Genomic DNA, 27,592 nt, shown 5'->3' with positions numbered 1-27,592 from the left:
GGGACAAAGTAAGGTCCTACTTGAAAACTATTAAAAAAAACTTTGGTAAAATCATCATTTTAATTGCACTAATATGACCCACTAATGATAGCGCCATCTGGAAAGCATTTATTTTGTATATTCTATCAGGGGGAGATAATTAATTACACACACATCCTTAAAATTTCTCATTATTTTAATACCAAAATAAGTAAATTGGTTCTTAACAACTTTAAAGGGTATTTAACTGTATAAATTCTCCTAATTATTAATAGGAAGATGTTCACTCTTATAAAGATTTAATTTGTATCCTGAAATCTACCAAATTCAGAAAGTAGGGACAGCATAAAAGGAGTAGATTTCTTAGGGTCAGAAATATAAACTAATAAATCGTTCACATATAATAAAACTGTATGTATCGTATCACTCCTCTTGATACCTTGAATGTCATTGGATTCTCGAAGGGCAATATCTAAAGTCTCCAGAGCCAAATTAAATAGCTAAAGACTAAGAGGGCAGCCCTGCTGAGTGCCCCTAAACAGCCTAAAATAGAGACTTTTATCAAGTTCCAATGACTATGGTTATTACTAATAATCAAATCATTTTAATCCAAGAAATACAACCTGTAACTGTCATCATACAGACTGATATCTATGTTAAATGCTGATTATAAAATATTAGCTAAGGCTCTGGCAAACAGATTGAATACATTTCTGCCTAAATTGATATACAAGGACCAAACAGGATTTGTGAAGAAAAGGCAATCAGCAGATAATGTAACAAGACTTTATTTTAAGAATACTGGAAGGCCATTTAAGACAGAAATGAGGAGACATTTTTTTACCCAGAGAGTTGTGGATCGGTAGAATGCATTACCACAGAGGATGGTGGGGGCAGATTCGCTGGATAGATTTAAGAGAAAGTTGGATAAAGCTCTGTGGGCAGGGGAGTTAAGGGTTATGGGGATAAGGCTGGGATTAGTTATTGAAAGAGAAAGATCAGCCATGATCCGATAAATGGCAGTGCTGGCTCGACAGGCCAATTGGCCTACTCCAGCATCTATTGTCTATAAGACTTCTTAGTCTTATCAATTAATATCTATTAGTCTTATCAACTTCACCAATTAATATCCATTTGGCCCAGAAAAAGTGCAGAAAAGGCCTTTGATAGTTTGGAATACGACTTTTTATTTTAAAGTACTGGAGATGTTTGGACTAGGTCAAAAATTCATAAATTGGATTTAAGCTCTTTATAATGAGCCAAAGTCTAAGATTGTGACCAATGATCAAATATCTTCAATTTTCCCATTATCTAGGTCTAGTAGACAAGGATGTCCCCTGTCACCAGCCCTCTTTGTACTGGCCATAGAACCCTTGGCTGAAGCTATTTGACAGGACCCAACAATTAAAGGGTTCAGAGTGGACCAAGATGAGCACAAAATTAGTCTTTTTGAAGATGATCTATTAATATATCTGACAAAAAGTTGATAACTTTCCTACAAAGACTGCACTTGCAATTGGAAGATTATGGGAAAGTTTTGAGATAAAAGATAAGTTGGATTAAAAGTGAAATAATAGCTTCAACAAATGGAGACTACAGATTGCAAACAAAATACACAATTTAGATGGCTGTCAAATGGGATCAGATATTTGGGGATTACAGTCGATAATGATCTTAAAAATTTATATAAATTGAATTATCTCCCCTTGCTTTGAAAAATTGAAAAGGATTTAAATAAATGGGTCACTCTCCCGATAACATTGATTGGTAGAGTGAATTACATTAAAATGAGTATATTCCTATGTCTACCTCTTCAAGACCCTCCTGACACCACTACCACAGAAATTCTTTCAAAATTTGAATAAACTGATTAGGAAATTTTTATGGAAAGGCAAGTTAGCTAGAATCTCCATGGAAAAATTAACATGGAAATATAAGGGAGGATTACAACTTCCCAACTTTAAATATTATTATTGGGTGGCCCAGATAAAATTTGTCACTTCCCTCTTTGATGGAAGAGACAAGCCTTCATGGGTAGAAATTGAACTCCACAAAGTCGGGGAAAGAGTGGCAGAAGATTTTATATATAAATGGGCTGTTAATTTTATTATAATTGAAAAAGAAGCACCAATAATAAACCACATTTTGAGTATCTGGTATAAATGAATAATTGGTACAAGAAAAAAAAATCCAAAAATGCCCTTGTTTCAGAGTAGACTAATTCTTGTAGCTATGGATAATTTAGTTCTACATACATGGTTCTATAAAGGGATCAGATATGCCAAAGATTATTATGTATAAGGGCAATTAATGTCATTTGAACAATTAAAAATAAATACAATATAACAATACAATCTTTTATTAATTTCAATTGAGTGCTTTTCTTAGAGAAGAATTAGATCCAACTATGACATTGCCAGAGTGCAGTAAAATGGAGATTCTAATTTGAAAGGGGACCACAAAGAATCAGCTATATATTCTTTAATCCAATTGGGTACTCCTAAATGGGAGTTACATAAATCAAAACAAAGATGGGAATCAAACTTGAATATTAGTATTGATGATGAGACCTGGTTGAACTCATGCTATGACTATATGACCAACACAATTAATGTAAGATATAGGCTGGTGCATATAATTTTTTGCATCAGCTATTTCTTACCCTGCAAAAAATACATAAGTTAAATCCTAATTTTTCTAATGTGTTTTAGATGCAGGGAAGAAACAGATACTTTTTTACATTCCACCTGGTCATGTTCCAAATTGAAACACTTTTGAGGAAACTTGAGAGTTTTTAAAAATCATATTATTGGGAAACAATTGCCGCTACATCCAGAATTGTTTCGTTAAAGAAATATTACGGACGTAAGACCTAAAATGAGGCTGTCTAAATATCAATTAGAGTTTCTTAAAATTGCATTGGCAGTGGCCAGGAAATGTATTGAAGTTACCTGGAAGTCTGATTTTCTCTTGGAAATAGCCCATTGGATACTGAGATGCATAGTTGTGTCCCCCTGGAGAAAATTACTTACAACTTGAGGAATAAATATAACATATGTTTTTGCAGGTATGGGAGCCCTACTTACAAAATGAAGGGTAGAATAATTAATAATAAGGATACTTATTCTATTTATTTTTCTTCCTTTTATTGAAATTTAGATGAAAATAACTGGACCTCTTTGTTGAATTGAATTTCAGATTGAGATAGCTCCTCTTTTTCTCTTTTCTTTTTTTCTTTTTTCTTTCTTTCTCTTGTTTCCTTTTTTCCCTTCTCACCATTTTTCTTCATATGTTGTTTTTGTGAGGGGGGGGGATAGGGGTCATATTTGGAACATATTAATGATTCACATTGAGTTACTTGTCTGTAATGATAGTTTGGTATTGTTTGTTGATAAAATCAAAAATAAAATTAAAAAAAATACATCTTAGACCAAAGTTAATCCTTTTAAGATCTCAAAGCACTCTATCGAATGCTTTTTCAGCATCAAAGGATACAACACATTCAGGTTTTTTCAGGTGGAGAAGAGTAAATAATATTAAATAAACTGCCAATATTAAAATGGGAATAGCTATTCTTAATAAACCCAGTTTGATCATTAAATATAACTTTAGATAGGATAGTCTCTAGTCTGTTGGCTAAATATTTAGAAAGGATTTTAGAATCTAAATTTAATAATGATATCGACCTATAGGAGGCACTATCAGTTAGTTTTTTTTTAGGAATGAATGATATAGATGCCTCATAAAATGTTTTAGGCAAAGTCCCAGAGGATATAGAGTCAGCGAAGACTTTACATAAATGAAAGGATAGGGTATCATTGAAGGCTTTAAAATAACTCCACCCTATACCCATCCGTTCTGGTGCCTTACTTGACTGAAGGGGAGATTTTGCCCTTTTTATTTCCTCTTGCTTAATAGGTACATCCAATAAGTTCATATCTTGAATGGAGACTATTGGCAAGTTCAATTTTTGTAAAAATTATTCAAAACAGTATTGTTATCTGGAAAGTCAGATTTGTATAAATTAGAATAAAAACCTAAAAATGTGTTAATTTCATGATGATCTAAAGTTATGTTTCCATCAACTTTGCATATTTTCAAAATTATTCTAACCATATCTACTTTTAGTTGACCAGCCAACAATTTGCCTGATTTATCTCTGTGTATGTAAAACTGGTAGGTCAAGAGCAAGTCGAGCTGCATTTGGAGTTCTCTCCTTTATAAAGATCCTCATTAGGAGTCATTGAATAAACTTTAGCTATTTCTTTAATTCTGTTAGTTATCAACATAAGTTCTGCTTTGATTTTTTTTCTCAAACCTGCTGAATATGAAAGTACTTATCCCTTAAGAAAAGATTTCATCGTGTCCCAAATAATCAAACTTGACTTTTCCTCTGTAACATTTAATTCAAAAAATGTACAAACTTTGGATCCTGCCACAATATAGCATTAAATCTCTATTGTGAGGAGTTGGATATAATGTCTGGGAACTTCAATACTAATTTCAAAGGCTCATAATCTGACAATGTGATTGCATCATACTCACAATAAGTAACCATGGGTACTAGAGAAGTGTCAACCAAAAATTAATCAATTCTTGAATATTTACAGTAAACGTGGAGGGTAAAAAAGGAAAAATCCTTGTCCACAGAATGTAAAAATCTCCAAATATCAACTGAACCAGATTCTATTAAAAAGGAATTATTACATGTCACAGCCCTGTTAGAATACATTGGTCTGGTTGAAGACCTATCGATCTCAAGAATTAAGACAGCAATTCTGATCTCCTCCCACAATCAGTTTAAATTTGTTTAAATTCGGTAATGAAAAAAACAATTTCTTAAAAAAAATTGGGACTGTCTAAATTTGGAGCCTAGACACAGACCATTTAATAAACCAGTCGCAATTAAATATCTGCCAATTGAATCAGTTACAATGTTAAAGTGTGAAAATGAAACAGATATCAGTTGATGGGCAGTCAAGTTCAACAGTTGAATGGGTGGTCGAGTTCAACATTTGAGGTCAGGTGATTTAAATATCACTATAAAAGTGAGGGAATGTGTGTCAGAGTGGCAAGGCTTTGGCTCAAGGGACTTCAGCAAGAAGATGCTAAGGTTGTGGAGCAGGAATCAGGCCATTTCGGCCCATGAATCCATGCCACCCAATTTACAACCAATTAACCTGCACCCCTGGTACGTTTTGAATGATGGGAGGAAACCATAGCCCCCAGGGAAAAGTCATGCAAACACGGGAAAAGCGTGTCTGCATAGAGAGAGCATGGGATTCGAACCCTGGTCCCATTCGCTGGCACTGTAAAGATGTTGCACTAACAGCTTCACCAACTGTGCTGGAACAAAAAACGATTCAGCAGGTGAGCATTGGTAAGGTGAGGTTTTAGATTTCTTTTTCCTCTAGTTATAAACAGTGGGAATAGCAGCCAAGGCAGGGGAATGCTCCTCTTGCAGAATGTGGGTTGTCAGGGAAGCCAGCAGTATCCCTGACTACTTCATCTGTGAGAAGTGCATCCAATTGCAGCTCCTGACATGCAAAGTTAAGGAATTGGAGCTGGAATCAGATAAACTCCTGATCATTCAACAGGCAAAGGGAGGTGAGAGACAGGAGTTACAGGGACACTAACATATTTAGGAGGAAGGAGGAGGGTAGATGGGTAACAGGCAGGCAGTGCAAGGCACCCCTATGGCTGTCTGCTCATTAACAAATATACCATTTTGGATAACATAGGGATGTACTAGGGTCAAGTCACAGTAATCAGGTCTCTGGCATGGAGGAATGGAAGGAGGAGGTGAGCTGTAATGATAGGCTATAGTTCGGGGGACAGATAAGAAGTTCTGTGGAAGAGACAGAGCATTCCAGATTATATGTTGCCTCCCTGGTGCCAGGGTTTATAGGGGCCAATGACATGGTGAGGAAGGAGAGTCAGGGAGTTAAGAGCGAGGTTGAAGAACAGGATCTCCAGGGTTGTGTTCTCATGTTTGCTGTCCATCCCACGTGCTAGTGAGGTTGGAAATAGAAGGATAATGCAATTTAACATGTGGCTAAAGACTTGGTGCAGGAGGGTGGGCTTCAGGTTCTGGATCATCTCTTCCAGGGATGGTGGGACCTGTTCCAATGGGACAGTTTGCATCTGAACTGGAGGGGGACTAATATCCTTGCAGGGAGATTTGCTGGTGCTGCTCTGGTGGGTTTAAAGTAGATTTTCAGGGTGATTGAAAGCTAGAGTGTTAGAGCAGGTGGAGGATGAAAAAGATTATGTGAAAATTCCATGCACCGTTAGAAGCTAACAGGTTGTATATGGTGAAAATGTTCTCAGGTGCATCTTTTTCAATGCAATGAGTATCGTAGGAAAGGCAGACGAGCTTAGAGCATGGATTGGCATGTGGAATTATGACATTGTGGCAATGTGAAATTTGGTTTCGGGAGAGGCAGGACTGAAAGTAGCTCAATGTTCCAGGCTTCCTTTGCTTTAGATGGAGTAGAATGGGGGTGGGGGGGTGGATGAAAGGGGGAGGAGTGGCATTGCTCATCAGGGAAAATATTACAACTGTAGTCAGGCAGGACGGATCAGAGGGCTCATCCACTGTGGCTATATGGGTGTAGCTGAGGAGCAGGAAAGGTATGACCACACTCATGGGGATGTATTACAGACCAGCCAATAGTCAACAAAAATTGGAGGAGCAAATTTGTTATGAGATAGCTGAAGGAAACATTAGAGACTTTAATTTTCCACATACTGACTGGGACTCTGATACAGTAAAAGGGCTGAAAGCTTGGAGTATGTCAAATGTGTTTAAGAAAAAAAACACACACACACACACACACACACACACACACACACACACACACACACACACACACACACACAGAGTTGGTATGTTCTTGTCAGGATTAAAGGCAAGGTTTACAGGCATAGGGAACCTTGGTTTTCGAGGGATATTGGGTTTCTAGTTCGGAAGAAGAGAGAGATGTATAGCAGGTATAGGCTACATGGAGCTCTGCAGAAATATTTAAAATATCATTGGCTACGAGTGTGGTGCTGGAGGTTTGGAGGTTTACTCACTTCGTGTTGTTCTTTAAAAAAGGCTCCAAAAGTAACCCTGGAAAGTATAGGCTGGTGAGCCTGATGTCAATAATAGGTATATTATTGGAAGGTGTTCTGACGGATCGGATATACTTGGATAGCCAGGGACTGATTAGGGATAGTCAACATAGCTTTGTGCATGGTACATTGTATTTAACCATTCTTGTAGAGTTTTTCGAGGAGGTTACGGCTGTGGATGTTGATGGACTTTAGTAAAGCCTTTGACAAGATCTCACATGGGATGTTAGTTCAGACACCAGGTATTCATGATGAACTGGATTCAACAATGGCTGGGCAGGAAAAGACCAAGAGTAGTGGTAGATGATGGCTTCTCAGACTGGAGGCTTTTGACTGGTGGTGTGCCTCAGGGGTCAGTGCTGGGACCATTGTTGTTTGTCATCTATATCAATGATCTAGATCTGTCTTTGGCTTGGCTTCGCGGACGAAGATTTATGGAGGGGGTAAAAAGTCCACGTCAGCTGCAGGCTCGTTTGTGGCTGACAAGTCCGATGCGGGACAGGCAGACACGATTGCAGCGGTTGCAAGGGAAAATTGGTTGGTTGGGGTTGGGTGTTGGGTTTTTCCTCCTTTGCCTTTTGTCAGTGAGGTGGGCTCTGCGGTCTTCTTCAAAGGAGGTTGCTGCCCGCCAAACTGTGAGGCGCCAAGATGCACGGTTTGAGGCGTTATCAGCCCACTGGCGGTGGTCAATGTGGCAGGCACCAAGAGATTTCTTTAGGCAGTCCTTGTACCTTTTCTTTGGTGCACCTCTGTCACGGTGGCCAGTGGAGAGCTCGCCATATAACAGGATCTTGGGAAGGCGATGGTCCTCCATTCTGGAGACGTGACCCATCCAGCGCAGCTGGATCTTCAGCAGCGTGGACTCGATGCTGTCGACCTCTGCCATCTCGAGTACTTCGACGTTAGGGGTGTAAGCGCTCCAATGGATGTTGAGGATGGAGCGGAGACAACGCTGGTGGAAGCGTTCTAGGAGCCGTAGGTGGTGCCGGTAGATGACCCATGATTCGGAGCCGAACAGGAGTGTGGGTATGACAACGGCTCTGTATACGCTTATCTTTGTGTGTTTCTTCAGGTGGTTGTTTTTCCAGACTCTTTTGTGTAGTCTTCCAAAGGCGCTATTTGCCTTGGCGAGTCTGTTGTCTATCTCATTGTCGATCCTTGCATCTGATGAAATGGTGCAGCCGAGATAGGTAAACTGGTTGACCGTTTTGAGTTTTGTGTGCCCGATGGAGATGTGGGGGTCTGGTAGTCATGGTGGGGAGCTGGCTGATGGAGGACCTCAGTTTTCTTCAGGCTGACTTCCAGGCCAAACATTTTGATCTAGATAATAATGTGGTAAATCAGACAGCAAGTTTGCAGATGACACTTAAGAGTGGAGGCGTTGTGGTTAATGAAGAATGTTTTCAAAGCTTGCAGTGTGATCTGGACCAGCTGGAAAAATGGGCTGAAAAATGGCAGATGGAATTTAATGCAGACAAGTGTGAGGTGTTGCATTTTGGAAGGACAAACCAAGGAAGGACAGGGTACTGATGAGTGCTGTAGAATAGAGGGATCTAGTAATACAGATACATAATTCTCTGAAAGTAGCGTTGCAGGTGGATAGGATTGTAAAGAGAACTTTTGGCATATTGGCCTTCATAAATCAAAATATTTAGTGTAAGATTTGGGGTGTTATGGTAAAGTTGTTAAAGACATTGGTGAGGTCAAATTTGGAGTATTGTGTGCAGATTTGGTCACTTAACTACAGGAAAGATATTAATAAGATACAAAGAGTACAGAGAACATTTACTAGGATGTTTCCCAGACATCAGGAACTGAGTTACAGGGAAAGGTTAAATAGGTTAGGGCTTCATTCGCTGGAGCATAGAATGAGGGGAGATTTGATAGAAGTATTTAAATTATGAGAGATCGACAGAGTAAATGTAGATGGGCTTTTTCCACGGATGATAGATGAGATACAAACCAGAGGACATGGGTTAAGGGTGAAAGGGGAAAAGTTTAGGGGAAAAATTAGGGGGAATTTCTTTGCCCAGAAAATAATGTGGGCTCAATTTTAACATTTAAGAAGAATTTGAACAGGTACATGGATGGGAGAGGTATGGAAGGCTATGAACTGGATGTAGGTCAATGAGACTTGGCAAAAAAAAGTTTCAGCACTGACTAGAAGGGCCAAAGGGACCTGTTTCTGTGCTGTAATGTTCTTTGGTTCTATGTTTGTGTGGTTGCCTTCTCTAAATTATCTTGAAGTAATCCAAAGTTTTATCTTTCTTTATGTACAGTCTCTAAATATTACTTCAGCTTACTTAGCCTCGTGCTTTTGTTTGAAAATATATTAAAAACAAATCAAACTCATGGGAAGGGTGTACAAAGAGAAGGGTTTTGCGGAGATGTAATGAAACCGTACAATAATTATTCCACTGAATAATGCCAACATTTTTTGCCAAGAAATTAATGGGTAAAATTATTTTTGAAAGTAACAAAAAATAACTATTATTGAACAAAAGCAATAGCTCAAAACCAGAAGGAAGCAGATATTTACTACCTGTCACAAAAATTCAAAGCAAAATGATGGCACTTATGGATGCAAGAAATATGGAGCAAAATATTTCAGCCCATGCACTTATTTCCTGAAATTGAAGGTGATAGAACAAATGAGAAAAGCTACGTAGAAAGCAAATCATTGCCAAAGCTGATTTCATGTCACAATCGTGCTGAAGCAAGGGACACTTTGAAAACATTGTTAATTTTCTGCATTTATCTTACTTTTCTCATTAATAAACAGCAAGGTCAGGGCCTCTGTACCCCCCCCCCCCTCTGCAACTGGATCCTTGACTTTCTCATTGGACGGTCACAGTCAGTACGAATTGGAAACAACATCTCCTTCTCACTGATGATCAACACAGGAGCACCCAAGGTTGAATGCTTAGCCCACTGCTCTACTCATTATACATCCATGACTGCGTGGCCAGACACAATTCCAATGCTAACTACAAGTTTGCCGATGACACCACAGTTGTCGGCAAATGACAATGAGGAAGTGTACAGGAGTGAGATAGATCAGCTCACTGAATGATGTAACGACAACAACCTTGTGCTCAATGTCAGCAAAACCAAGGAGATTGTGGACTTCAGGAGGAAGTCAGGGGACCATAACCCAGTCCTCATTGAGGGCTCGGTAGGGGAAAGGGTCAAGAATTTTAAATCCCTGGGTGTTAACATCTCTGAGGATCTGGCCTGGAGCCTCCATGTTGATGCAGTCACAAAGAAGCCTCGAAGTATCTGAGGAGATTTGATATGTCACCGAAGACTCTTGTAAACTTCTACAGATAAACAGTGGAGAGCATTCTGGCCGATTGCATCACTGCCTGATGTGGAGGTGCTAACACACAGAACAAGAATAAATTCCAGAGGGTTGTTAACTCTGACTGCATCACCACAGGCACCAGACTTCATCAAGGACATCTATGTGATGTGGAGTCTTAAAAAAGCAGCCTCTATCCTGAAACACCCCCACCACCCAGGCTATGCCCTCTTCACTCTGCTACTATTAGGAAAAATGTACAGGAACCTAAAGATAAGCACTCAATGGCACAAGGACAGCTTCTTCCCTGCTGCCATCAGATTTCTGAATAATCAATGAACCAAAGACTATGCCTTACTTTTCATGCACTATTTTATTTTTTTATAGTAATGTTGTATTTGTGATGCTTCTGAAAAACCAAATTTCATGACTTGTTACTGAAAATAAATTCTGATTCTCAAAATCTTGCATTTCTTGCCAACTATACAGAAATGCATAGCAGCAAAGTCTTTTCCTTTCCCGAAAAATGTTTAATCCATTCAGTTCCATGACCCCTATACACCTTAGGGGCCCCTGTGCCCCCGGGTGGGTGGGGGGGGTATATGACTCCAGTTGAGAATGGGTAATGTAGGCCATAAGATAGGAACAGAATTAAGCCATTCATTCCATTCCATTCATTCTATCTGCCATTCGTACATGGCTGATGTATTTTTTCTTTTAACCTCATTTTTGTGGATTCTCCCTGTCACCTTTGAGACTTTTGAATCAAGAATATATCAACCTCTGCTTTCTATGTACCAAATGACAGCCTTCAAAGCTGTATGTGGCAATAAATTCCACAGATTCACAACTCTGACTGAAGAAATATCTCCTCATCTCTGTTAAAAAGGTACTGGTGCAAGTCCAGAGAACCCCAAAACCTACCAGCAATAGATATGCATCACAACAAAAGTTGCTTTCAATTATCTTTGAAATATGATCAAACTTTAACATCTCTATTGACTCACCTACTTAATCCCCTTCTAATTCTAAGCGCACATGTGTGTAATGTGTGTGTAAGTTCAGAAAAGTTCTTTGGTTCACAGTTTAATCTCACTGGTTGCAGGCGATTCTTGTACTGTGCACAGAAGTTAACATTAATAAAGTTCACCAGGCTTTGGTGCTTAACTCAGAAGGGTTCTTCTTAGTTTTCAGAGAGAGTTTTTCTTGTTCCAGGACATCCACAACTGATTCCTTTTTAATCAGCCACTCCAGTGTCTTGCTGACAAAACTTGCCCCTTTCAGGGTTCTCCAGATGATAACCTCTTTCTTTCAGGACATCTCATAGTTCCTTTTTGTTTTTTCTATTCCAAGGGAAACAAGGGAAGTCCTCTCCTTTGACCAAGCTCTCTTCCAAAGCTTGCCACCTTGTCCTTCTGTGTGTCTCTCTCTCTCTCTCTCTCTCTCTCTCTCTCTCACTCCAACTCTGAGATCAAAGCTTGTTCTTTTTTGCTCTCTGCCTGCAAAGATCACATGACATTCCAGACAGTAAATTCTGTTTTCCAGACAAAGCTGCCACTCCATGTTGTTACTTTTGTTGCCTTTTGCAAATAACAGTCCATCATGAGTCTGAGAACTCTTGCAAAAGCTCCTGCAAAAATTCTATGCTTTGAAGTATTTGTGTGTGATGTTCTCTAACAAACCTTTCCAAATTTATCTCCCAAACACCTCTATATACTCTGTCACAGTACTTCCTTTTATTTTTGGGCCTTTGCCCTCTGATCCTAGACCCTCCTGGAAATGTCTTCTCCATATCCACTCTCTTGAGCCCTTTCAATATTTGGAATGTTTCAATGAGATTTCCCCTCATCCTTCTAGACTGTTTCAGATGATTTACAGATTTCAATTTGTAATTGTTTTGTGTAATGTCATGTGCTATAATTTGGAGTGTATTTACTATATCCAAATGGTGGAATAACGGCTACTTTTTTCTCTGAAATTTGATTCAGAGAAAGCTTAAATTTATTATATTTTTCGCTCCTTTTATTTGTAAGCTCCTCTTTTCAAAGCATCCTTTTTTTTCAGTTGCTAAAGTTGATAAATTGTAATTAGTGTTTTTATTTGCTAATTTTTTATTTTTCATTCCAGGAGTGGGAATGAAGAGAAGCTCATGGCACTGCTTACTCCACTAAATGTAAACTGTCATGCCAGTGATGGAAGAAAAGTAAGAATATGTATATGCTTTTCTAAATTCATTATTTAAGAGTACAGGAACGCAACAGAACTTTGGTCAGACATGTATTTGATTTTGATCTTCAGACTTACAAAGGCACGTATAAATGGTCAGTTTATAGTAATCTCACCCGACATAGACCAATTAAGTGAAAGCTTATGTTGTCACTAGGATTTCAGTAAACATAAAAGTATTATGTTTCCCTTGAAATGTGGGAAAAAAAGTGCATTTTGCCTGGAGAGTGCATCTTGTGTGGTGTATAACAAATATTGGTGCTAGCAAGTCTGATGTGGATTGCTGAGTGTGGGAATGCTGGGCACAGTGTGAACCTTGAATTTAGTGGATGTCGAGATATGTTTTGCATAAAACTTGATGTTTTTGCTTATATGTTATGATTTTGTTTTTCTGAGTGTGTAGCATTGTCAAATGTACTAAATAGTCCAGTAACAACACTGAGTGATGTTTTTTTTTTGACTAGTAGAGATGCTTCTAATTTTTTTTATTAGATCAGTGGTGTCAAACTCGGCTTGTATTCAGCCTGATTTGGCATCTCTGTATTCACCGTGGGTCACTTTTAGCAAAAGCTGTTTGGAGATCCAGGAAAGGAATTGAAATATACAAACTTTATATGACAAAAAATAGACTCATTTTGTTCCTATTTCTGGTTGCATGATCTTGAACGCAGTATTGGTTCTTAGTGATTTTAAGCATGCCTTCTGGCTGCTGAAATCAGCATTGGCTGAACATTGAAAGGACTTCCGATGACATGTCTTTGATGGGACCCTTAAAATGCATGTAACGCTGAGCTGGAACATGCATTATGGATTCTGCGTTCAAGTTCATCAGATACCTTAATAGCAGACCTTAATTAACACTAGAGGTCATTCAAAGAATAGTATGGAAGAATTTCAACCCATATAACCATAAAACCACTTACAGCACAGAACAGGCCAGTTCGGCCCTACTAGTCCATGCCGTAGCAAATCCCCACCCTCCTAGTCCCACTGACCAGCACCCGGTCCATACCCCTCTAGTCCCCTCCTATCCATGTAACGATCCAGTCTTTCCTTAAATGTAACCAACGATCCCGCCTCGACCATGTCTGCCGGAAGCTCATTCCACATCCCCACCACCCTCTGCGTAAAGAAATTTCCTCTCATGCTCCCCTTATAATTTTCCCCCTTCAACCTTAAACCATGTCCTCTAGTTTGAATCTCCCCCCTTTCTTAATTGAAAGAGAAAAAGAAAAACCCTCTGCTCTGTGGAGGGTTGCTCCATCAGACACCCATCCCATGGTGGGTGACTCTTGCCACCTTTTGTGGAAGGCTAGATCTCCAACTAGTGGAGGAGGATGTCATGAAGAGGTTGGGAGGGAATCAGGGAAAATTGTCCCTGCTATTGCGCAAAATGAAGAGTTGTTTTCCTGTCTTTGAGAAGCAAGGCCTGAGTTGTTCAACAACCTTGTATGGCATAATGCAGATTGGATGTTATTATCCTGTGGACTTTGTTTTTGCCAATCATTTATTAAACTCATTAATTTTAGCATAATTCATAAGCCTACCTAGAGGATGTATTGTTCCATTAATCCACGCAATCTGATCTTGTCAGTGGCCTTATTATTTTGCTTCGAGAGCCAAGGTTAATTTGGAATATTTGGTAATATCATTTTGTATATTGGTATGTAGCAGGTGGAATGCCTGATTAGTTAAGTGCAATTTCAGTTGGAGTGGTTTCCATCCAAGGTAAGGAAAGAACCAGAGGTTTCCAGTTTAATATATTCCTGTCATGCTATTATAAAGTAGTGTGAAATCCAAGGTCCAGTGATTTTAATTCATGAAAAGTATAGACCAGGAAGGTAAAAGGCAAAATCATCACGAGTTGGGATCTCTCATGAGAATTCAGTGGCACCACACATGTAGCAGGCATTAAATGAAATGTGATATTTAAGTTTGTTGAATATTCTGATAATTCTATTTCAAAACTGAGATTGACCAACTGCAGAAAATTAACAAATGAAGGTTTTCAAACAATTATTGCTGCTGTCAGATTGAATCTGTTTTGTCCACGACAGATAACATATATTACATAGCTTATTGTATTATCTTCTGAAACATGAGAATGCTGTCAGTTTTCAGCCAAAACCTGAAATGGCATTTTAAAATCTGATTTCAAAACTGGTAGTGGAGAAGGAAATCAAACAGCTTTTGCAGTCTTTTTTTTAAATTTTCTTGCAAGTACCCAGGTTCCATCTGATAAGAAAGTTAGCATTTCATGTTTTGATTCTTCGTGAGTTATGAGGTATCGAAATGCATTGGGTTTGACAGAATGGGTATAATGTGTAAAGAATATTATACATAGTTTGCTATCACGAATGTTTTTTGGGGAAAACCTAAGCTCAGACTGGTGTATAGTGATCACTTTTACTAAATAAGAATTTTTTTTCATTCTTGACATTGCAGACTGCAGAACCTCACCCCATCAGTCTACGATGTAGAAATGGAAATATGGTACACTTCTTATGCACTATGGTTATTTACTGGTACTGAAGTGTCAAATATACGGTCTGTGATTTGTTCAAAAATTTTATATCCATAAATTAGTGGATGCGGGATATATAAGCAAATGGCTGTTAATATGTAAGTTTAACTAATGCAGCTTGCAGTGTTGCCAGTCCATGTATCCTTCCCTCATTTTTCATAATTTCATCTATATGGTTTCTGATTTCCTAATTTGGAAAATAATTCCAATTTGTGTGTAAATCGGATTACTACTTCATTTGTGATTTGTGTGGCTGATATCTTGCTGAAGCAGCATAATTTGCTAGCTAAAGTATCTGTAATTTGCAAAATATTACATTTCAAGATGCTTGAGAAACAGCTCAGAAAATTACGACCAAAAGTTTAAAAGTTTTTGTATTCTGGCCATCTGAGGAATCGCTCATAAACTAAGGCTACAAAGCCAATGATTTTCTGTTAACCCATTGATTTGAATGATGTACACTTGAACTTTTCAAATAGATCAGCTGCCTTGCTGCAGTTGAACTTGAAAAATAGTTTTGCTTGCATACACAACCTATTTAAACTGCAGAAAATGCTCAGTAAATGCTTGGCGTATTGCATTGAAGTAAAACATGAAAGTCTGCAGACACCGTAGTTGAAGTAAAAGCACAATGCTGAAGTAAGTCAGCTGGTCAAACAAAAATGTTTCTCCAGCATTGTGTTTTTCCTTATTGTATCAAAGGTTGCTCACATTGTAACTGGAGCTAACATGTAACTGAACACCTAGATAGCAATTCTTAAATAACTACTTGGGGGGGGGGGGGGGGGGGTGGTGGAAACACACACACAAATCCTGGAGGATCATCTTGTGCACTTGTTTCTCAGGCTATAGATATTTACATCACAAAGAAACCCTATGATAGATGCGTTCACTTGCCAAAGACAGTGGTTTAATGTTGCATTGTCATTAAGTTGTCTTGTCATGAAATCTTATGCATGGCCAGTGGATGTTTTGTTGGCGAAAATGCTCAAATGTTGATAGTTTCTCCAACTATAAAGTGGAATAGTCAAGTGAAAACTATAAAGGAGAAAAATCTCCACAAAGGGTGACAAAGTGATTCACCACCTAATGATGCTTCAACAATCCTGGTTTATTCCTGACCTTGGGAACTGTGTGAAGTTTGCACCTTTTCCTGACAGGTTGGTTTCTGCCAAATGCTACTTTCCTCCTACATCCCGAAGATAAACTGGTAAGTTAACTGGCTACCAAGATTGAAGGCAAATTTATTGGTCATGAGAGAGAAAGCTGAAGGGTGACCAGGAAACAAGGAAGGGGTGAGAATAATACTGATTGAATTGCTTTATTGGGAACTGGTACAAGTAACATGGGTTGAAAGGCCTCATTTGGATCAATTAAGTTGTGTTTTCTGCATAAATATTGGACAGTGAAGTGTTAAGACAATAGTTCAGAATTTTTTTGGATGACATTGAGAATGAAGACATTTTCATATTTAACAAACTATGCACTTCTGCCGTTTGTTTCATTGTAGAGGAGGAGATGAAAATGAACAAATGAGTGAGATAATTCGATTGAGTTCAGGCATGTGAAAATTGTGTGCAACGTTTCACTAATAGCAGTACAATATAAAATTATGAAAGGAATAGATGAGATGGAGCATAAAAAGTTTTTACCATTTCGAGGAGAGACTAGATCCGGGGACATGGCCTCAAGATTCGGTGGAATAGATTTACGATGGAGCTGAGGGGGGACACCTTTCCCAGAGAGTAGGGAACCTGTGGAATTTTCTTCCAAGGAAGAAATATATTAAATATATTTAAGACACAGGTTTTTGCATAGTCGGGGAATAAAGGATATTTTGGATAAGGCACAGAGGTGTTACATCCACAGCCAGATCAACCATGATCTTAAGTGGCAGAGTGGACTCGGCAGGCCAGGTGACCTACTCCTATTTCTTGTGTTCTTGTGGAAATTTCGAGAACCAGCTTATTTCTTTAATTTTCATTGAAAGAAATGCATGAAAATGTATACATTTATGAATAGGTTTGATTGAAAGAAAAGAAATTTGGGTCAGTGCTACAGTAGTAATCTTAGCTAACTTGACTGAAAGTATTCACGCAGAACATCCTACATGAATTGTAAATACAGATACTGTATCTCTACCACATGAAAAAATAGTCCACTTTTTTTATTTCCTCGTCAACTGCTTTCATAATTAATCTTAAGTAACTGTGCATCAGGAGTCACATGATGCCCTCTCCAGAAAAGAAAAAAAAAGTGAAGAAAAGACAAAGTTCAATAAATACTGAATATAAGAAATAAAAGATAAAGTTGTAGAAAAAGAAAAAAAAATGACACCCAAGAAGGAACAAGTAAAAACAACGGGGGAAAAAAGAAGACGCCGGAAAAGAGGAGGCCTTACTTGCACGAAGAAATAGGGAGCCATGGTGGAGAAGAGCGCCCGTTCTCTGAGGTTGGTGTCAGCCCTGTGGAGTTGCTACCCCCCCACCCTGACTGCTGGACTGCAAAAATGGTTCTCTGAGCCAAACAAAAGTGCGCAAACTAAGGAGAAGGAGAACACCGACGGGAGGGGGGCTCAGCCGAGGAGCAGGCAACCACAGCGCGATCAGCTGAGGGATGCCCGACACCAGGGAAGAAGAAGCTGGAAGAAGAGGAAAATGGCAGGAGAGGGAGTGAAAGGAAAGAAGAGCAGCAGCAGGAGGCTCAGATGAGCAGCTTAGAAGAAGAGGACCAACAGCAAGAGGCCAAGCAAGAAGAGGCCCAACAAAGTGAGACAAGCAACTCATCAGGAAAGTCAGAAGAGACACATACAAAGAAGAGAAAAAGAAGACACAAATACAGGTACAGACACAGAAGAAGAGGAAGAAGACCAAGATCTTCACAGAGAAATAGAAGGTAAAGCAGATGGACAGAATATAGATAAAGCTTTTTTTCAAGAACAACTGAGAGCATTAAAAGAATGGTTGTCATTAGAATTTAGTGCAATTAAAAGAAAAATGAAAAGAACAGAAGATAAAGTGCAAAGATTAGAGCTAGTCATGACAGAAATGGGGAAAAGAGTAGAAAATGTGGAAGAATGAGAAACGGCTGTAGAAATGGAAATAAATGACAAGAAGAAAATTGGAAGAAAGTGATTTAAAAAAATTAAAGAGTCACAAGACTTGTTATCTCAGAAAATTGATATGTTGGAAAATCATAGTAGGCGAAACAACATAAAAATAGTGGGCCTAAAGGAAGATGAAGAAGGCACAGATATGAAAGAATTAATAAAAGAATGGATCCCAAAGGTCCAGGGAATGACAGAAATGCAGGAAGGAATGGAAATAGAAAGGGCACACAGAAGACATCAAAAACCAAGATCCATTTTAGTAAAACTTTTGAGATATACGACAAGAGAAAATATACTGGAGCGGGCAAGGAATAACATTAGAGAAGACAATAAACCATTGGAATACAAGGGTCAAAAAATATTTTTTTACCCAGACATAAGTGTTGAACTCTTAAAGAAGAGGAAGGAGTTTAATACAGTAAAATCGATCCTATGGAAAAAAGGTTATAAATTCATGTTAAGACATCCAGCTGTGCTTAAAATATTTATCCTCTGGGGAGCAAAACAGACTGTTCTCAGATCCGGAGGAAGCACAAGAATTTGCAGAACGCTTACAGGACAGAAGGAGAGATGAAGAGATGTAACAAGAATGAAGAACAGCGATTAAAATATATATAAAGATATAAAAACAATGTATAAGTAAAGAACTAAAGAAGGGAAAGAGAAGGGAAGAAAGGAAATAAGGGGGGGAAAAGGGAGAACTTTGTTTTTAAAAAAAGTGATTGTTTGGAGGGGACTGTCACTGCGAAATCAGTTGACACTTGCGAGCAGGTTCGCAATCCAAATGGAAAAGGGAGTTGTGGTTGCCCGGCAAGGGATAAGGGGCAACTCAGAAAGGGGAGGGATATTTGGGGTTAAGGGAATATTGGATGTTGGAGTTGTTGGAGTGCTTTATGTTTTAAATACGTTGTCATACATTGAGTTTAAAAAGGGAAAACTGAGAGATGAAAATGAGGAAAAGGGGGGGTGTTAGTGATGAGGAAGCGGAAAAGAGGTGTAAACAGGATATTAGATGGCCATGTTGAACTATATGACTATAAACATTAATGGAATACATAACCAAATTAAAAGGAAGAGGCTATTAAATTTACTGAAAAAAGAAAAAATAGATACAGCATTTGTGCAGGAAATGCATCTAACTGAAGTGGAACATAACAAATTAAAGAGAGACTGGGTAGGGCACATAGCGGCAGCACCATATAATTCAAAAGCGAGAGATGTAGCTATATTAATTAATGAAAATGTACCAAACAAAATAAAGGAGGAAATAATAGATCCAGCAGGGAGGTATGTAATGATAAAGTGTCAGATATATTCAGAATTTTGGAATTTGCTCAATATATATGCACCTAATGAAGAGGATCAAAAGTTTATGCAAGATATTTTTTGGAAGATTGAAGATACGCAAGGAAATATATTGATAGGAGGGGATTTTAACCTTAATTTGGATCCAATGTTGGATAAAACTGGACAAAAGACTAGCAAAAAGAATAAAGTGGCCAAATTTATGGTTAAATCAATGCAGGAAATGAAACTTATGGATATATGGAGGAGGCATCACCCAAGAGAGAAGGAATACTCATATTATTCGAGTAGGCATAAAACATACTCAAGGATTGATATGTTTTTGTTGTCGGCCCATATTCAAGGGAGAGTTAGAAAAACTGAATATAAAGCTAGATTGCTATCTGATCATTCACCCCTGTTATTAGCAATGGAACTGGAGGACATCCCACCAAGAACATATAGATGGAGGTTAAACTCCATGTTACTTAAAAGGCAGGAATTTAGAGAGTTTATTGAACGCCAAATTAAAACATATTTTGAAATAAATACAGAATCAGTGAAACTGATTATGGGATGCAATGAAAACCTTCATTAGAGGGCCGATAATAAGTTATGTAACTAAGATGAAAAAGAACTACAATCGGGAAATAGAGCAGCTGGAAAGGGAGATAGTAAGTACAGAAAAGGAACTAGTAAAAAGGGATGATATAATAAAAAGGAGAGAATTGGGGGACAAAAAATACAAAACATTACAAATGTACAAGGTGGAGAAGAACATAATGAAAATAAAGCAAAAGTATTACGAACTAGGAGAAAAAACACACAAAATATTAGCCTGGCAATTTAAAACAGAACAAGCTAAAAGAACTGTATTGGCATCAAGGAAAAAGGACAAACAAATTACATCTAACCCAATAGAGATTAATGAGAACTTTCAGGAATTTTATGAACAATTATACCAAACTGAGAACGAGGGGAAAGAAGACAGAATAGAAAAGTTTTTAGCTAAAATTGAACTGCCGAAATTGCAAGAAGAGGATCAAAACAAACTGATTAAACCATTTGAAATAGTGGAAGTGCAGGATATATTAAAAAAGCTGCTGAACAATAAAACGCCTGGAGAGGATGGATTCCCAATAGAATTCTATAAAACATTTAAAGAGTTATTAATTCCTCCTCTCCTGGAAGTTATGAATCAGATAGAAGAAATACAAAACTTTCCAGATTCATGTAAGACAGCAATAGTTACAATAATACCAAAGACAGGGAAGGATCCATTAGCACCAGCATCATATAGACCAATATCTCTACTTAATTCAGATTATAAGATAATATCAAAATTATTAGCAAACAGATTGGCCGATTGTGTACCAAAAATAGTAAAACAAGATCAAACTGGATTTATTAAAAGACAAACAGCAGATAATGACTGTAAATTTATTAATCTAATTCATGCAGTTCAAGGAAATAAAAAACCAACAGTGGCTGTTGCTTTAGACGCAGAAAAAGCCTTTGACAGAGTAGAATGGAATTATTTATTCAAAGTATTACAAAGGTTCAATCTACCAGAAAAATATATTAATTGGATTAAAGCATTATATAATGGACCATTGGCGAAGGTAACAGTAAATGGATATGTATCGAACCAATTGAAATTAAGTAGGTCAACTAGACAGGGATGTCCATTATCCCCCTCACTGTTCGCTTTAGCAATAGAACCATGGGGGCGTGGCAAGATGGCGTAAGGATCAGACGTGCCTTCCAGTCCTCTCCTGACTCTATCTTATTGTTTTGTCTAGAAATGCCCGTTAAAATTCTTTAAAAGTTTAGATAATTTCAGTGCTGTTAATTTAACTTATGATGGTACAATTGGTGGAAAAGAGCAAAAAAAAAACAACAACAGATCATCAAAAAACTACATTTTTCAAAAGTTCAAGTTTTGGAGCCTACCTATAGGAAAGACACCGGGACTCAGCGTGAAATGGATCCTAGGAGAGAGGTACAGTGTTCGGATGTAGAGCTCTATGTTACATCGGTAGAGCCCCCTAAAGAGGGCGCCAAACAGCTTTTAGAACAAAGAGTTACTCAAAGTCATTTGTCAACTGTAGAGGTGGCACTGCAAACTGCATCTCTTGAGATAAAAGAACCTATACAACTTGATGTACTGGGAGAACTTAATACATTATGGACTGGGGAAAACCCTGGCCAGCGTCCTCCAGTTATTGCTGGAGAGGCTGTGGCTGGGGTTTCCACACGCAGTCATACTACAAAGAAGGCAACCAGAATGAAGGAAGGAACAGAGATCCTTTGGTTATGCAGAAGAACAGGAATCTGTTGAGCCAAAATCTCTTCCAATTGAAAAGATTTTTGTGAATCTTGAATCTAAATTATCTTATACAATGCAGGGATTATCCAAGATTATGATTGAACTTGGTACTAGGTTTAATACTCTGGTGAAAATATATTCTCAACAGATGGCTGAGTTTGGAGCTTTTAAGCTTGAAGTGAGAGATAAATTTAATTCGTGTAAAGAAGATATAGACGAAATACGGGATCAAGTTTTTGATGTGACCAAAATGGTCGAAGACTTACAAACTCAAAATAAAAATTTGGTGAAAAAGACTGATTATTTGGAAAACCAATCCAGACGGAACAATATAAAGATTATTGGTTTGCCAGAAGGTATGGAGGGACCAGACCCAAGAAAATATTTTACTGAATGGATTCCGCAGGTGGTGGGTCAAGAACATTTCCTGGAAGGTATAATACTGGAACGTGCTCACAGAGCCTTGAGTAGAAGACCTATTTCAGGTCAAAGTCCAAGACCTGTTTTGGTTCGTTGCTTGAATTATTACGAAAGAGAAATAATTTTACGAGTGCCTATTAGAAATGCACAACAGAGAAAATCACCCTTGATTCAAAATAATCGAGTTTTCTTTTATGCGGATTTGAGTCAAGAAGTTATGTTCCAACGACGGGAATTCACTCCTGCTAAAGAGTTGTTGTGGAAGAAAGGTTATAAGGCAACTTTTAGATATCCAGCTGTTTTGAAGGATTTTCAAGATGGTTACCAACCAAAGTTCTTTGATTCTCCAAAGGAAGCTGTAGCATTTGCTCAAGAGCTGCCAATTACTCAGTTTCAACAGAGACATAGTCCGCCGCGATCTCCAAGGAGACAAGAGATGGAAGAAAAGAGCCGTGCTCCAAGAAGGAATGGTTGTAATGGTGACTTGGCAGTTGGAGCTGATTAAAAGAAGAGTTGTCCTTTTTTTTCTAATGTTTTTTTTAAAAAAAAGGGATATTAAGTAATGATGATGTTAGTTTAAGATGAAGTGAGAGTTGGGGGAGAGAACTGGATAGGCACTATTTCCTGAAAGTCATCTGCTATGTGTGAGTTATCTCACACCCATTTTTTTTTTGGGAGTTACTGCATTGCGCGGTTTAGACGGGAGACGGTATTTTTAACCTCCTACCTGTTTTTTTTTTCCTTTTTTTGTGTATTATTAGATTAAAGAGTGAAGGGGTTTTTTTTGTTTAAATATTTAAAAAAAGCATAAGAAAGTATTTGATTGTTTAAAAAAACTAGAAATTGATGTGGTTTTTTTTGTAAAGTTTATTCAGTAGATAAGAAATATCTGAAATTTAAATGTGAATGGGATGGATAAGTTTTTTTATTTTTCTTTAACTTTAAGGTGAAAGGAGTGGTAATTCTGGTGTATATTATTTTGCTATTTTAATTATAGAATGAAGGGAATAATGGTGAAAGTTATAAATTGAATTATACAATTCTTAATGAGGCTTGAATTTTGTTTGTGGTTTATGCTCCATTTGTTGAAGATATAGATTTCGTTGTAGATGTGTTTTTATTATTTGGATATCTGAATTTTAACGTAATGATTGGGGATATTTAAAGTGGTATTGGAGCTTTTATTGGATAACTATTCAAGAATAAAAGGGGAAAATGGTGGAAGAGTACTAAAATTGAATTGTACAATGCTTAATGAGGTTTGAATTTTGTTTTAAGATGGTGGTTTATGTGACTAATATGATGATAGATGTGAAGTTAGTTGAAATTTGGTGAAGGTTTATCTCTATAGAGAAAGTTTTTTTTCATTTTTTTCATGCTACAATTTATTTTTAAGAATTGATTATTGTTTAAGAATTTTTGATAGATAATGTTACTAACTTTACTAATTTTTTTATATTAAGTTTGAGTTAAATATATGTTTCATCTTAACTCCGTTTGTTAAATATATGCATTTAAGTTTGATTTAAATAGTGGGGTTTTTTCTCACATATATTATTAACTTTATTAATTCTTCACTCTTTATTTTGGGGGGGAAAGGGGGGTTGGACTAATTTGAGTTGGGTTATTAATGTGTAATAATTATTGGGGAGGGTATAGTTTATTTAGATTACTGATACTGTATTGTAATTTTATTATTTTATTCTTAATTTTTTTTAATGTAATCCTATATGTTATTCATGTTATAAAATCTTAAAGTTTAAAAAAAAAGCAATAGAACCATTGGCAGAACTGATAAGAACAGAAAATCAAATAAAAGGGATAAAAATAAATGAGGAGTATAAAATCAATTTATTTGCAGATAACAGAACCAGAAATATCAATAAAAGAATTACATAAGAAATTGAAGGATTATGGAGAAATATCAAGGTACAAGATCAACGCAAATAAAAGTGGTGATGCCAATGAGTAATGCGGATTATACAGAATTTTAAAAAGAATTACCATTTAAATGGCAAACACAAGCAATCCGATATCTAGGTATTGGGTTAGATAATAACTTAAGCCACATGTACAAATTAAACTATCAGCCACTATAAAGAAATTACAGGAAGACTTAGAACATTGGAAAGAATTACTGCTAGCGTTGATAGGGAGGGTAAATTGCATTAAAATGAATGTCTTCCCAATGATACAATACTATTTCAATCATTACCAATTCCCTTAACTGAGAAATTCTTTAATGAACTAAAGAGAATAATAAGGAAATTCTTGTGGAAAGGGGGGAAACCGAGGATAGCGTTAGATAAATTAACAGAGAGGTACAAACAAGGTTTTTTGCAGTTACCAAACTTTAAAAATTATTATAGAGCAGCACAATTAAGGTATTTATCAGATTTTTATCAGACAAGGGAAAAACCAGATTGGACTAAGATAGAGCTCGATAAAATAGGGGAGAAGGTACTGGAACATATACTTTATAATTGGGATGAAAAGCTGGTACGATATAAAAGCTCACCAGTACTGCATCATTTACTCAATATATGGAAGAAGATTCACTTAGAAAGGAAAAAAGTTACCAAATACCAAAATTACTATTGACGCAAAATCCGCTAATCCTTTTTACAATAGATAACCTTTCCTTTAGAGAATGGGAGAGAAAAGGAATTAAAAGAATAGAAAATTGTTTTTTGGGAAATAATTCATTAACATTTGAAGTACAAATATGGAATAACTCATGGTACAATGTTCTCATATCATCAACTGAAAGCTTATTTAAAGGATAAATTGGGAAACAGACTGAGATTACCAGAAGGAATCAGTTTTGAATATGTGATTACAGACACAATGATAATTAAAAGATTTATAACGAACATGTACATTAAGCTGCAAGATAAGGAAAATTATGAAATAAGCTATCAACCCAAACAAAAATGGGAAAAGGATTTAAAACATAAAGATAAAAAATGAAACATGGGAAAAGTTATATTCTGGATCTGTGAAGAATATAATAAACACAAGGTTACGCATGATACAGTATAATTGGTTACACAGGTTATATATCATGCCCCAAAAGTTAAAAAAAATGGGATCCAACATTATCAGATAGATGTTTTTGCTGTAAGAAGGAAAGGGGAACAACAGTACATGCAATTTGGGCATGTGAGAAAGTGAAAAAGTTTTGGGAAAATCTAAATCAGATATTAAATAAAATCACAAAAAATAATATACCAAAAAATCCAAAGATCTTTCTTCTAAGTAATATTAGAAGTAATGAATTAGGCCTTAAATTGGATAAAGTGCAAATAAGATTAATTATGATAGCCTTAGCAGTAGCAAAAAAATGTATAATGTCAACTTGAAAAATGGAAGAGAGAATGAGAATACAGCAATGATACAAGGAAATGAATAAATATATTCCATTGGAAAAAATAACATTTTTTAAAAAGTCACATTATTTAAACAAATTTGGAAACCCTACATGGAACATAACAGAGAGGGCTTGCCTCAGACCTCCACCCTCTAAAATGATAAGAAGACAAAACGACTTGATCCAGTGTGTAAAAGTAGATGACACATTTTTCTTGTTTATTTTTCATTGTGTGATGACATTGTTTAATGGTTTTATTGTATTGTATATGTTGAATGTTTATTGGTTTTGGAGGGGGGAGGGAAGGTAGGGGGAAAAAAGGGAGAAAATGCCACTGTGTATATTTAATGAGAAACGTTTGTATATATTTTGGTTGATATGGTTCACAGTATGAAAAATAAAAAAATTATTTAAAAAAGTAACTGTGCATCAAAAGTAGAATGTTAATAACCCATATAAACATCTCTCTGAACTAAAATTGTATATGCTTTAGTTCCGCGCATTTAATTTCAAGTTATATTTCATGGAGGTTAAAGTTTTCGCTGCTGGTTGTTTCTCAAAATTATGCCATTTCCTTAGGATAAAGTAAATTTATTCTATGTTTTTCTCTTTTTGTATGTTGTCATTATGGAGGCTTAGAGTGTGGTTTCATCACATAGTGCTTTGTTTTATTATCCTCTTTCCACCTTAACTTCATCATCTTCCAACCAAGTATACTTCAAGTATACTTGCTGAACAGGTGGCAAAGGGGGATTTTTTTTTTCTAGACTAGGTCTTTAACAGGAAATGCATTCTTTTTCACGACAGGGCTCTTCACTGTTCAGATTTTACAACATTCATCCCTTGTGGATGAATTGAAGCACAATTTTGAGGTTTGCTTTGTAATTATAAAGTCACACAATATGTGAAAAAATTAATGCTGCTAAATATTTTTGGTGTTCTCCGAAGATGCACATTTTCAAATTCTTCAGTTCAACACTTTCAAGAATTGTTTTAGTTGTTTCCCTTCTTTTGACTCTTCTCATGTGCGTATTTTTCTGGGGTCAATATTGCTTGGAGCGTTTTTCCAGGTATCTTTCCCTAACTATCCATGGATGTTTGCCGCTGAATTCGGACATGCAATAGAAAGGAACTGGAGTAGCTGGATCCTTTTGGCACCCAATGCAGGATCCTAGACTGGCTGATTCTCTTCAGAAATCTTTTCTTTACTTTTGCACGGATCTGAAAGTGGGTAAGATTTTTCTGTATTCATTTCAGTAACAATGTTGCACAGATTAATAATGTGCAAAAGCATGGAAAATGTTCATTTGCGTTAAGGAAAGGTGATAAGGTCATAAATTATGTATTGGAATTTTAAATGCTTCTGTCCTTGGATTAGTTTATCTCATTGTCAAAATCCATTCTTAATACTGTCTTCCAAATTAATGCTTCATCTCCAATCTTTCCTCTCTTTCCCTTTAAAATCCTCAAACATGACAATTCTCTTCCTCTGTTGTCCAGATTCAATCTATTCCATTACACTCAATAGACAATATCATGGTCAAAAATTGACATCATTCATTATTGTGTGGCATTTTTGTCTGCCTTGCCCTTTTTTTGCAGGCTTGGCTTGGATCACCATACTCTTTTTTATATACAGTTCAGCAAAATTGTGCTTGAATGGCAATGCACTTTTCTATTTCTAGCTACATCTATTATCTTTAACCAATAACCTATGCTTCTGTCCATGTGCAGTATCTTGACATCATCTTTCAAAAATAATGGTCAACTTCCATGACAATTCTGATGGTTCACAGCTCTGTCTTCCACCACTTCTCATATTTTCCAGTGCTTCTCTTGTGTCAGATTGTTTATTGTCTGTCCAACCTTGACAAGCAATAGTTTTTTTTTGTGTGTTAAATATCAAGAAGACCTGAAGCTATTGAATTATTGAA

The 27,592-nt window shown here is 36.9% G+C and overlaps 1 protein-coding gene across 3 annotated transcripts in view; it reads left to right on the top strand.

Annotated features, from left to right (window-relative positions):
* Positions 1-27,592, top strand: part of tnksa (tankyrase, TRF1-interacting ankyrin-related ADP-ribose polymerase a) — a 166,866-nt gene that overhangs the window by 47,649 nt on the left and 91,625 nt on the right. For 2 of the 3 annotated variants that reach the window (XM_069925464.1, XM_069925473.1), the window contains exon 5: positions 12,524-12,599. In XM_069925464.1, the coding sequence (XP_069781565.1) occupies positions 12,524-12,599 (76 nt within the window). Of the gene's footprint in view, positions 1-12,523; positions 12,600-15,067; positions 15,116-27,592 lie in introns of all 3 variants that reach the window. The other variant, XM_069925453.1, reaches the window with a different exon arrangement.

Source organism: Narcine bancroftii, chromosome 1, assembly GCF_036971445.1.
Source record: "Narcine bancroftii isolate sNarBan1 chromosome 1, sNarBan1.hap1, whole genome shotgun sequence".
NCBI classification, from domain to species: Eukaryota; Metazoa; Chordata; class Chondrichthyes; order Torpediniformes; family Narcinidae; genus Narcine; species Narcine bancroftii.
Note: the sequence above shows the minus strand (reverse complement) of the source record. Positions and strands in the feature narration are given on the sequence as shown.